The sequence below is a fragment of the Meriones unguiculatus genome, chromosome 19 (genome assembly GCF_030254825.1).
Source record: "Meriones unguiculatus strain TT.TT164.6M chromosome 19, Bangor_MerUng_6.1, whole genome shotgun sequence".
NCBI classification, from domain to species: Eukaryota; Metazoa; Chordata; class Mammalia; order Rodentia; family Muridae; genus Meriones; species Meriones unguiculatus.
This window is the reverse complement of record NC_083366.1, coordinates 52303822-52317253: the sequence shown is the minus strand read 5'-3', so window position 1 is coordinate 52317253 and position 13432 is coordinate 52303822. Positions and strand designations below refer to the sequence as shown.

At 41.9% G+C, this 13432-nt stretch overlaps 1 protein-coding gene across 3 annotated transcripts in view; it reads left to right on the top strand.

Moving 5' to 3' along the window:
* Window positions 1-2431, top strand: part of F13a1 (coagulation factor XIII A chain) — a 194481-nt gene extending 192050 nt beyond the window's left edge. For 2 of the 3 annotated variants that reach the window (XM_060372378.1, XM_060372377.1), the window contains exons 15-16: window positions 707-856; window positions 1376-2431. In XM_060372378.1, coding sequence (XP_060228361.1) covers window positions 707-856; window positions 1376-1382 — 157 coding nt within the window. In that variant the 3' untranslated portion in view covers window positions 1383-2431. Of the gene's footprint in view, window positions 1-706 lie in introns of all 3 variants that reach the window. The other variant, XM_060372380.1, reaches the window with a different exon arrangement.
* Window positions 2432-13432: the final 11001 nt, after the last annotated feature.

Here is a 13432-nt window from a genome sequence, read left to right as displayed (position 1 = left end):
TGGGTTTATCCATGGGGCTTGGGAAGGTCCCTGAGCATGAACTGGAGAGGAAAGGCTACTCAACTGTGAGGATAGATTAGGGATTTGGCAAAAAAGAAAGCAACAGAAAGACACATTAGTAGAGGGAACCCAAGCTCGTGGTTAAATTATAAATATGGTTCAGAGACTGAGGATTCTCCATCTAAGGTGTCAGCAGGTAGTTCCTGTTCAGATGTTGGACCAGGGAGCAAGGTTCATCACGAGGGAGTTAACAAGAGCTGACAAAAGTGTTAAATCATCACCAAAGGCTGCTGAAGGACCAGGTAGGATTTTAATCCCTGGAGGGAACTGATAGAGCAAAGATGAGGTAGATACGTCCCAGATACAAGGCCACAGGGGAGGCTTTGGCACCAAACTGGGGTTCATAGGTAGGGATGCTCAGCCAAGCTTTCCCATCCTCTGGGATACCAAAAAGTGTATTCAGATGGAAGAAATCAAACTTGGTAGAACTGGTGGTGGCCAATCTTGGATACCCTCACAAAGGAGCTTCAGTTGGGCCATCACTTGATGAATCAGTCAGCTAGGCTCAGGGACCTAATACGTGGTCCGACAGCCATCATCAGCTGAGAGAGAGACGGGATAAGTGTCTCAGGCCTTCGTTCTCATAGTTCCTAGTTAAGATGGGAAGCTGGATCACCAACCTTTCCTCTGCTTTTTATGTTTTCAGTGAAATCCAGCCCAACAGCACTGTGCAGTGGGAAGAAGTCTGTCGCCCTTGGGTCTCTGGCCCTCGGAAGCTGATTGCCAGCATGACCAGTGACTCCCTGAGACATGTGTATGGAGAGCTGGATCTGCATATTCAAAGACGACCTACCATGTAAATGCTCAGGAGGCTGAGGTGGACCTGGGCACATGGCCTATTATAGTCTTGGCTACGGAAATTCTAATGCATAAAAAAAAAAAGCTAGCTCTTGCTTTAATTTGGGTGTAAAGACTGAGACAGCTCCCAGCATGAGGATGCTATGGATTTCATAGACATGCCTTTCCAAACCCAAGCCATTGGACAGGGGAGTTATTTTGAATTGTTCTACCTTCCAAAGGATCTGAGCATTAGCTTTAATTAAGCTATAATTAAGCCTTCATGGCTCATAAGAGTAAAAGTCATCATTTATCATTGCAAATGGCTACGGCTACACATATCAGAGGACTTCCCTTGAGTAGGGGGAATGTGCCCAATACCTGGCCTCAATTAAGACTTCTGATTCCCCACTCAGTCTTTTGGGGACAGCCCACTTTCCCAAAGGAAAGGAAGTACGTGACTGGGATCCTTAAAATTCTATTCCCCTTTCTTTGAATCAGGTTGTACCCTCTGCGTTAAAATATTTTTTTTTTCCAGGAATTAAGCACGGCATCATTTTTCTTCTCGGCAAAGCCAGAGATAGGTCTTTCATCTTGCACCTGCAGCCAAGGAACTGCCTGCCAAATTTCACAGATTACCTTGTGAGAAGATGTGGCCCCACATTAACAAATTGCATTTGTGAGGGACTTAATCACCTAAGAGGAGATAAGGAAGCAGGTGCAGTGCTCAGATCTATTAAACAATATACTTTACAGTGCATTTTATAGGTGTCACACTGTGGCCTGATCAGCAAGAATGGATAACCCTTACTTTAACCCTTTCAGGAGTTGAGAATTAGCAAGTGAGGGTGCTGATTTGGGATTGGAGAGATGAGGAATTAGTGTTCCCACTTGGTGATCATGCTTCACCTGTCTCTCTGAGATCATCACCTTCACACAATGACACAGGCGAAAAAAAAAGAAAATCCGAGAAACTAGCAGAGTCAGTGGTTAGACATGTGCAAGATCAAAGAGATTCTGATTCTTCCTTTTCCTTCATATTTCCTATACCAAGCCCTTGCCTGAACCCTTGGATGCTAATAGCTAACATGGACACAGCCTTGCAAGTAGCCAGCATTATTATTGACCCAAGGACAGAGGACACCAAAAATCTGTTGCCTTATGTGCCAAGGCTCCAACAGACAAGATTACTGGTGTCTATTTGTAATGCAGATTTATGGTTAGAATTTCCCATTGAAATGCCCTGGGTGTGATTTAAGTCAAGTGACTGTGATTCTTAGCCAGAAAAAGAGAAAAAATACCCAGTGGGAAGGAAGGTATGGGAGAAAGCGTAACGGAATGTTCTAATCTGTAGCTATGCTCAGGTTTTCTTCTAAACCTTTGAGAGGCTCCTGAGCACTGAGTCCTAACCCCCAAGGGTCAGCAGATCATCTCTATAAGCATAACTCCATGAAGTCATCTCCCAGCATTAGCATCTAATTCCAAATGAAATGCATTTTGCTAGACTTTAAAACAGCTTAACTTGGTATGTTGTTATTAATGAGAGTGTAACAGATGCCTATAATAAAGTTAATCTGATTACATGTGCACAGAAGTAAGTGGTATTAATTTTCAGCACTACATATGACTAAACTCAACTGCCTGCAAAAACGCTTCTCCCTCTGCAGTGTCCACTCCACCCTGAAAAGGAGTGCATGCATTTGCCCTTTATGTAAAACAACTGTTATTGATGTGGCCATTAGCATTCCTCACCTTCCCTCTGCGCTTTGTTAACCATTTTCACTGGAGAATGACGTTTGCATGCTTAGCTTAAAATTCAGCTTCTAGAAGTTGACATTTCTCCATAGATATTTGCTTATGAACAATTTTACCAAACAAAACAATGAGTGGGCAGATGGGCACCACAGGGATCAGTCAAGATAAGCACCTCTTGTGGTGTTGGAGCAGGGATGGAGGACATTCGAAAGAATGTTTAGGAGCTTCTGTGGTCATGGTAAACCTCACCAAACAAATTTCAACTCAGATAAGGTCTCAGAATGCTTCTCAATCCCAAGCAGCACCTACCATCTGATATGGAGTTGGTACTCAAGAGGAAAGCTACTCATCACACCTGTGTTAGAACCAGCCTATGCCATTGACAGCTGGGATTCTACAGTGCACAATAATGCTATTGCAATGTGGATCTTGTCTCTCAAGGGTCAATGTAGTCAAGGCTTAATCCTTTGCATGGCCCTATTAGGAGATGATAGAATCATTTGGAGGTGAGGACCAATGACACGTCTTCATGTCATCAGAGGAAATGCTGGTACTCCAGCCCCTTATTCAATCTCTTACTTCCTGGTCATAATGTGAGTGGCTTTGCTTTTACTACCTGCCCCAGCCATTATTTACTCACCACAGACGCCAAATCAATCAACCGCGGCTGGCACCTCTTAGTCAAAGGAAAACTTACCTCAGGTATTTGATATGATATTTCTAAGTTAGATAACAGAATAGCAATGATAGCAAGCAGTATGCCTCTGCAAGCACTAGAGACTGAGAGTTTTAGCTACAGCCTGTGTTCAGCTTTGATAATTTTAAGAAAATGATTCTTTGAGTTCAGAGCTTCACGTAAGAGTAAGGGTAACAATAGCTGTATGTCCACAAGATTCTTCTGAGGGACATATCAACAATAATAACAGATACAAAAATGGATATACGGTGGATAAGTAGATGGATATATAGATAAATGAGAGATAGATGAGAATCAAATAGATGATAGAATTAGATAAGGACAGATTTTATGGTTTTTCATATACTTCATCAATCTTGCAAAGAAAGCACATATAACTGTTTCCAGCCTATTAGTGAAGGATCCAGGGAATTGAAAATCATGATGGGTTGATCTTGGGAGATAACTAGAAGTGCAAACAAACTTTGGTTTCAGAACATTCACAGCGCATTCTTTACTCTCATCTTCTCCTTGGAGATTTAAGAACACAAACTGAAGCCTAACTTTAGACTCTCAGGAGCTGCAGAATAGGACAAAGACACATGAACACAAAGGAATAGCTTTGTGACATGATTATGAAGATACAAGGTAAAAAAAAAAAATGCAGATATCCGTCAGAGTTGAGCACTGCCCAGAATGACACATTGTTCCTTCTGAGCTGCTTTTTGGAGGAGAACTAAGGCCAGGGGCATGTGGTGGCAGGCTAAAAGGCGTGGTTCTGAAGGCTATACCACAGTGAGTTTCAGGGATGGGCAGTGGGGTATATTAGTGCCCTAGTGGACAAAATGGGAGGTACCGTGTGGGGGAGGGAAGTGTTAAAAGCTAATAAAAGTATGACATACAAGATTCTAACAGGTAAAAACTGGAACAACCAGATAAACAGGATGAGCAAAGACCACTCCCTGAATTCCTGGATCTTGCTGATAGAGCCATGGTTCCTCTGTCTCCCAGAAAGTTCTCCATCTTGGTACCCAAGAAGCAGCTGCTTCTGAAGCACATTGCTCCTGCTCTCACCTTCTAACTCTTTCACATGAACTTTACCTTTGTGAATGTTTGCCTTTCTAGAATAAAAACAAAAAGTTTTCTATTGGATCTGTAAGAATTCACTTTATAAAATCAGGGTTTTCAGAAGCATCTCTGTTGCTTCAGGAGAGTGTTGCCAGAATTCACTCCCGGTGTCTTCTAAACTCTCACAGCAACAAGCATTTCCTAGAGGCACCCTGCAAACTTGCCATTGACACCCTTCACGAATCCCCATTTGTTTTTACAGTGGGCATTATTCTAGAACTGAGTTATTTATCATCTAAGCAGTGTTTCATCAGTTCTGAGACTAACAATGGCAACCTGGGAAGTAGTCCCTGTTAGTAAAACAAAAGTGCAATGTGTCTGTAACTCCGAGAGGATTGTTTTCTTAGCTTGGGCAAGCTTATTGGGAAAGTACACCATGAAAAAGAAATTACAATCAGATTTAGGATTGCTTTGCACAAAGGAGGCTGATTTCGAACGACCAAGAACTACTGCTACTCTTCCCACTGAGAGCCACTTCCAAGTGGCTATGTGACCAAGGACAGCTATTCCAAGGTCTATGTTTTGGGAAAGCAGCAACTTTTACTTCTTGCACCTTGGTGTCCCTGCTGATATAGCCACATAGGAAAAGCCACACATAGACACTCCAGTCTGTTAGCAAAGTTCAGCTTAGCACCATCAAGTCACCAGTATGGCAATAAACCAACCTGAACATCCAAGCAACCCATTACCAAAGCATGTCACTAAGTAGCTGCAGTCAATACCGATGGGAGAAGAATCCTCCAATCTGATCTGCCCAGGTTCCTGTCTACCAAATCATGATATAGGGTAAAAGGTCTGCTTTCATTAAGTGCTGAGAATATTTGTGAAATTGTGAGACTTGGCTAGCAATCTGAGGACAAACAGACTTAAGTATCATTTTGCTTCAAGAGAATGCCCAGCAAGTTTTAACTTCACTGGCTCTTCCTGAAGAATACACATGGATATATGTATTGAGAGCAAAAGACACTGCCTGTTCCTGAATCTGTTCTTATTAGAATATGGTTTTCTGGCACTTTTAGTAAGATTGTGTGAGATGCTATTAAGGTCAACTGGATGGTGAGAGAGGAAAGAGTCAGAGTGTGAAGGATGACCCTTGTGGTGAACTGAATAAGAATGCCCCCATAGGCTCACGTATTTGCTTGCTTCAGCACCAGTAAGTGGAACTGTTTGAGAAGGATTAGAGATGTAGCCTTATTGAAGGAGGTGTGTCAGTAGGGGTGGGCTTTGAGGTTTCCAAAGCCCATGCTGGGTTCTCCCCCCTTCTGTTGTTGTTCTTCTTTTTCTTCTTCTCCTCCTCCGCCTCCTTCTTTTTCTTTTCTCCCTCCTTTCCTCCCTTCCTCTCTCTGCTGCCTTCGGATCAGGGTGTAAAGCTCTCAGCTACTGCTCCAGCACCATGCTATCTCATGCTGCTATGATTCTTGCTGTGATGAGAATAAACTAACTCTCTAAGAGTGTAAGCAAGTCCCCAGTTAAATGCTTTCTTTTGGAAGACTTGCCTTAGTCATGATGTCTCTTCACAGCAATAGATCAGTGACTAACACAACCACACTCCTTCTCAAAGCATAGGAATCAGGGCTTTTCCACCAAGAGCCTCTAAGAGATGACATATTCTCTATAACCACAATGAACCCAATTTACCCAAAAGACTGGCTCTTAGTTAGGATTTTACTGCTGTAAACAGACACCATGGCCACAACAAATTCTCTTATAAAGAAAAACGTTTAATTAGGGGTGGCTTACTTTTTCTAGGGAAAGTCTATTGTTGTGGCAGGAAGCAGGCAGACATGGTACTGGAGGGTAGCTGAGAGTTCTACATCTGGATCACCAGGCAGCAGGGAAGGAGAGACACTGAGACTGACTTAAGCATCTGAAACCTTAAATCCCCCCCCTCCCGTGACACACTTCTTCCAACAAGGTCGCACCTACTACGACAAGGCCAAACCTCTTAATAGTGCCACTACCTATGGATCTATGGAGGCCATTTTCATTCAGACCACCACACTGGCTAAATTTCTGGTCATGAGCCTATATATCAATTTTCTCCTTGTACAATAAAAATGGGTTATTTCAAACAATTTAATAAAGTAATTTGGTCTTATGATAGTTACACAACTTGAGTGCCTCATATCTGAAAGGCTTGGAACTAAAAGGTTATATATATATATATGTGTGTGTGTGTGTGTGTGTGTGTGTGTGTGTGTGTGTATTATAAGAAATCTTGGAGGTAGGACCCAAATTTAAACACAAAACTTATTTACTTTTCATATATGCTTTATACACACAGTTTGGGGAAAACATTAAACAGTATTTTTAATGACCTTCTACATTAAACAGTGTGGAGGCTTTGAGACTGTTGCCACTATTGTGTGTTTTAATTTTGTTTTTAGATCAAATACCGGACCCTGCAAATGCCAAGCACATACTCCACCACTGAAATATACCCCAGTCCCCATAAAGCAGAATTGAATGGGATAGAGTTTTCTACTTGAGGTATCATGTCAGCAATTATTTTTCAGATTTTGGAACATTTCATATTTCATGGTTTTATGGGGTTTTTGTTGTTTTTTTTCATTTGTTTGTTTCTGCATCAAGAATGTTTCACCTGTGTCTTGACCCAAAGTTTGCAGCCTCTGTATTAAGGAAGCTTAATAATGGTCTGGAACCCAGGGCTTCTAATAAGGGTGATTCAGAAATAAGCCTAGGAAGTAGGAAGCTTGTCACACTCTTAGTCTGGTAGACACAATGACCCAAGAGTATTCTTGCCCTTTAAAATGGTGTCCTCAAGGTTCACTGGTGGCCACAATGGGAAGTCAGGATCCTGCCCAGCCTCTGACCAACAGACCTTTATGCTGAAGCTAGTTCTTCAGAGAGTTTTACCAGAGTGCTATTCATAGCCTATGACCTGTACAAGAACCCAGTCAAGTGATGTCTCTATGGTCACTGGGACATATGTCTCCACATTTCTTGCAAGCTCTGCTGTTCTTCTCTGCCCTGAACAAGCCTTAGGATGAATGGAGCTTCTGGTCTACCTCTCTGGGCAATTTCTTTTAGGAGAGACAGGCTTCTATGTCAGGACCGCAGTGCTTACCATGGATTTAGAATGTTTCCTTTACAGTTGCTGCTTTGTTTGTGTTTGTTTGTTTGTTACAGGGTAAGTGTGTGTGTGTGTACATGTTTGCCTGTATGGGGTTACACTTGTGTGTGCAGGTATAAATGTTTGTGCATGCGTGTGGGGTGTGTGGGGGTGTGGGGGTGTGGGGGGGGTGTGCGGGTGTGTGTGGGGGGAGTGTGTGTGGGGTGTGGGTGTGTGCGGGTGTGTGGAGGGGGTGGGGGGTGTAGGTGTGTGGGTGGGTGTGTGCGGTGTGGGGGGGATGGGGGGTGGGCGGGTGTGGGGGGGTGTACAGAGCACAAGACAAGGCTACAGGTCAATTTCATATGTTGCACCTAACTTTTTTGAGACATCTCTCACTGGGACCCACTGCTCACCCATTTGACTGACTAGCTAGGGAGTCCTAAGGACCCTCCTGTCTCATCTTCTCCATTGTTGGGATTACAAGCCCAGCCACCCTGAGTGACCTGTTACATGGATGCTGAGGATCAGTTTCAGGCCCTCATGTTTATATAGGAAGCAGTTTACTAATTGAGCTACCCAGCCTCTTACAGCTCTAGTCTCTTAATGACATGTCATATTCCACTTATCCTTTACTATTTCTAATTCTAGTTCATATGGTTAACACTACCCATGTTTAAAATCTGGATATCTAGATCTCACAGACTTTAAGATGTAAAAGGTGCCAAGTATTTACTACCCAAAAAAAGGGGCATAGAGGCTGAGCTACCGAGGGTGATGGTCTAGTGCTGAAGAAAATGCTTCCTGTCTGCGAATTCTATTACTGATGCAATGCTGAGCTCATGCGTATTGTTCTTTTGCCTTGACTGTAACAATGAATTCAAAAATTATGACTCCAATAAAGGAATCTGCTGTTTATGTTGATCATTACAAAGAAATGCTGGGTATTTTCAGTAATATCCCAATTAACTTTATTGAGTGCACAATGCTAAAAGCTCATATAGATCAACCAAATATTCTTATGACACAAAGTTGACTAATAGGAATAATATAATAAAACCTCCCTCTACAATGAAAAACAATATCTTCAATGATGTCTCTGCCAGCAATGTTAGCCAGGAAATGCAGGCTGTTAGCTGGGAAATTTAAGCTTAAAAAAAAAAAAAAGCAGAGGCTAGATACTCAAAGAAGATTATAAAGGCATTACACTTCAACCATTTTTTCTTTAATTCTAACTTCATCCTAAAGAGTTTAATTTAAAGGCAACCTTGTAGCTATGTATTCTGAGCCCAAAACATAACACTGACTACACCTTGGGTTTTGAAAATTAACACTTCATATAATTAGGTGTCCAGAGGAGAGCCTCATTCTTCTTACTTTAGCAGTATTGTTAGCAGTAAAGCACACTATTAAAATGCCATGGCATGTTCGGTCTCGTGCTACACGAGAAGCAGCAAAGAGTCCTGCTGAGACAGTGAGATAAAAGATAGGCCTTGGTCTCTGTTGGTATAAATTGGAGCAGCCCCTTTGGAAGTCATTTTTTTGCCATTATGTACTAATTCTCAATGCACTCCTAAGTATATATTTTAAATGTGTGCTGAAAGGGAATGGATGAATAAGCTGTGGCATATTTGTACAATTAAGTTGCATACATAGCAGTAATAAATATATAACAAAATAAACATATCCATATAAAATATTATAAAAAGGAACTTCCATCTAACCTTGAAAACAAAAAGCCAAATGCTAAAACGGTGTATGTTATAACACAAGTCTGTTCACACCGTGGTCAAAAACAGGCAAAACCAAACAATTAGGCTTAGAAGTCAGGCTAGGGATTGACCTTGGCAGATGGATAGCAACTAACCAGGGGTATGAGAGGAATTCCAGGAATTCTGGCACTGTTCCCTTCTTGCTTGGAATATACTGACATACTGTTACTGTTTTGTTATTTATTGCTATTGAGGGAAACTATTTCCTAACCTTCATAGCCTAAAACACCACTCATATGTCATAGTCCTGGTAAGTCTTGACTCTAGCTGCGGACAGCAGTGTTCTCTACTGCAAGGCTTATTTCTCACAAGTGGCTATCAAACTAGCCATGGCTATAGGGTTCATCTGAGGCTTGGGGAGATGCTTGGATTCAAGCTTGTGCATGGATCCCTCACCAAATGGTAAGTTGGTCCTTGGCTACTTACTGGCTATCAGCTGAATGACTTTCCCAGTTCCTTGCCCTACAGTTGTCTCCAGGGGAGAGCTCACAACCTGACATCAATCTCACATGACAGCAAAAGTAAGAGGCAAAGTCAAGTCCTGCAAGACAGAGCCCAAATCTCGTGACATTATCTTAGCAGAATAGATAGCCTATAATTATTGTTACATAGCTGTGACTCACTCTGAAAAGAACTTATGGTGGACCACAAATTGCTAAGCTTCTCATCAAATGGAAAACAAAATAAGATGAAGACTATGAATTAACAGAGCTTCTGGCTAGGCCTTATTCATCCTTTTCTCCCTCCTCCCTCACTCCTTTTGGTTCCCTTTTCCAGGAAGTGAAGGCCCAAAGAGCAAGGGAGAAAAAGAAAAAGGGAGCAGGGAAAGCAAGCAGAAGGCCTGAGAAGCAAGGATGGAAGGAGGTAGTTGAAGTTGGAGAGCTGATCTTTTTAGAATCAGACCCTCTGGCTACCTCTACTCTGGTCACAAAGTTCTTAAACCTAAAGCTTACCATCCTGATATTCTTTCGGGTCCCAGTATCCTTCCCTCTGCAGCCATTTGAAATATTTTTTTAAATGTCAAGTTATAAAGATCTTCTATATGACAAAGCACTATAAAAATTTTTTAAGTCATTGAGTACAGTTCACAGTCAAGAGAAGGAAACTGTACAAAGACATGAAGATTAACAGGCAAGGATTATTGAGGACCATGATAGTTATACTTCAATAAAAGTTATCAAAAAAATGTAGAATTACCGCCTGGTCTACATAACAGTTTTGGAGTTTTGCATTGCCTTTCTTCTCAAGGCTATGCTAACACTGAATTCTCCCTATGTTTCTTGGGGTGTTTTCCTTCTCTCAGAACATGGTGAATTCAAGGCTGAAAGCACCACCTGACTGGATCCAGCTGAGCCTGTTTAGCCTGGCAGTCAGAGGCTTCATTTTCTGGCTAAGAAAGCAATGTGAGGACAAGGTATAATGGTGCCATTATGTAATCCCTGCACTGAGGAGGCATGAAAAGGAGAATGAAAAGTATGAGGCTCATGTGGGCTAGATACCATGCTCCAGGGCAATGTGAGCTGCATAGCAAGACTCTATTTCAAAGTAAATAGACAAACAAGACAATGTCAAGATGTCAGGGAGAGGGAATCTCTTTCTCATAGCAGGATCATAGTTTGGACTTGGCTTGGAAAAGTTCAGAAAGGAGGGACTATTCACTTAGTTTTAGACCACCTCACTTGAGATTCATACCACTACACATGAAATCAGGTCATTAAAGCAGAAGTTGTTCAGCAGATCATGTTACACACAGGACAATAACACCCACCCTGCACCAAGTTAATCATTTTTTCCATTCTGTCTTACCTTATCATGGCATCCATGGCCACTTCTACAAAAGGTTAGAAGACTTGCAGTGTACACTGATTTCCTTGGCCAAATATGGCGAACAATGGCAGGTTATCAAATTAAAGCCTTTCGGGGCAAGCATCAAATTTCCTTCATAAACAAAGATTTGTGCCTTGAATTCATACTTTGCTATGTACCTGGTAACGAGTTAACATTGTTTTGTGACTAAGTGGGGTAGGGAAGCAGTGTTATTCTCCATGGTATTCTGTAGCCCAGGCTGTCCTCACTCACAGTATTCATTTTTTATGCTCTTCAAGTCCTAAATTCACTGTCTCCAGGCATTTATCTTTTTTCCAGCCATTCTGACTTCAAGCATTATCCTACACAAGGCATCAAAATTGAAATAGTATCAAAAAGATGAAAAGTCAGTATGGAGCATCACCATTGACATCAATATGGAGCATCACTCTTGACATTCATATGAAGCATCACCATGAACATCCATATGGAGGACTCTCCAAGATGGTAGCACCTAACATGTACTATATCTGAGTAGCAAATCAGACTGTGGACCAAGCAAGTGATCTGGCTGCTGATTGCAAAATGTCAACATCTGTGGAGAAGGAAGAGGAGGAGAGGAGAAGAGGCATCCAGGAAGCTAGGGACATACAGTTCTGGGCCCTCAGCAGACAGCTCCAGGGTTCAAGAGACACATGTCCTAGGTCCCCAGCACCCAGCACCTTCCACCTGCTAGAACACGCCTCCTCAAGTTCCAGAAATGCACAGCTCCAACATCCAGATCCCAGACTCCTCCCACCTCTCTGAGGACAGTTCCAGGATACCAGGAACACAGGCCCAGCTTCTGGTCCATAGTTCTACTGGTCTCCCTGTGGAGACTAGGTGGGCAAAAGCATAGAGGGTCCCATCCTAAGATGGTGGTGCCCAGCAGAATCTAAGTACCAAAAGCCCAGTGTCTGCAGGGCAAGTGAGCTTCTGTGATGCTGACTCCAAAATACCAGCTTCAGTTTGTACTGCACCAGAGAGAGGAAACCAGCTGCCAGACATGCATGATACCACCCTCATACCTCCTGGCTACTTCCACCATCTTGAGGATGTCGCTGGATTCCAGAGACATGCAGATCCAGCCTGCTGTTTATAGCTCTACTAGCTGACTTGAGGAGACCTGCAAGACTTCACGGGATCACAGATTAGAAACCCATACCCTAATTCCCTGACTATAAGTCCAACTGGAACACAACCAGCAGAACATATATGTAGGCTATTTGAGAAGATCCAGCTACTGGCCCACAATCTAGGGTAACCCCCGAATGTCCAAGAAGCCCCATCAGGCTCTAGGAACAACCAGCCAATGCCAAAGACAAGCGATGGCTAAAGGCCAACATAAAAACACAATAAACAAACAAACAAAATATCCAGGTCAATATGGCAGCAAGCTCTAAATATCCTAACACAGCTGAAACACAGGAAAAAAATGACCCTAAATCTCTACCTATGAAGATGGTAGAGGCCTTTAAAGGGGAAACAAATAAATCCTTCAGAGAAATACAGAAAAATACAACCCAACAAATAGAGGCCTTTAATAAAGAAGAAATGAATAAATCACTTAAAGAAATACAGGGAAACACAAACAGGTGAAGGAAATAAATAAAATAGTTCAAAATCTGAAAATGGAAATAAAATTAATAAAGAAAACACAAGCTGAGAAAATCCTGGAGATGTAAGACTCAGGGAAGAAAACAGGAGCTACAGAGTTAAGCATCATCAACAGAATACAAGAGATGGACAAGAGAATCTCAGGCATAAAAATACATTTAAAGAAATCCATACATCTGTCAAAGAAAATATTAAATAAAAAAAAATCATGAAACAAAGTATCCAAGAAATCAATGACACCATGAAAAGACAAAACCTGAAAATAATAGGGATAGAAGAAAGATAGGATTCTTGGCTCCAACGACCAGAAAACAGTTTCAAGAAAATTTCCCCAACCTAAAAAAAGGGGGCGGGGATTCATTTAAACATACAAGAGGCTTACAGAACACCAAATAGATTGGAGTAGAAAAGAAATTCCTCCTGCCAAATAATAATCAAAACTCTAAATGAACAGAACAAAGGAAACATATTAAAAGCTACAAGGGAAAAAGGACAAGTAACATATAAAGGTAGACCAATCAACTTCTCAACAGAGACTATAAAAGCTAGAAAGGCCTGGGCAGTTATTTTGTGGTCCCTAAGATGTCAGCCAGGGCTACCATACACAACAAAGCTTTCAATCACCATAGATGGAGAAAACAAGATATTCCATGACAAAACCAGAGTTAAACAATATCTGTGCACAAACCCAGCCCTATGCTAGAAGGAAAATTCCAACCCAAGGAGGTTAAC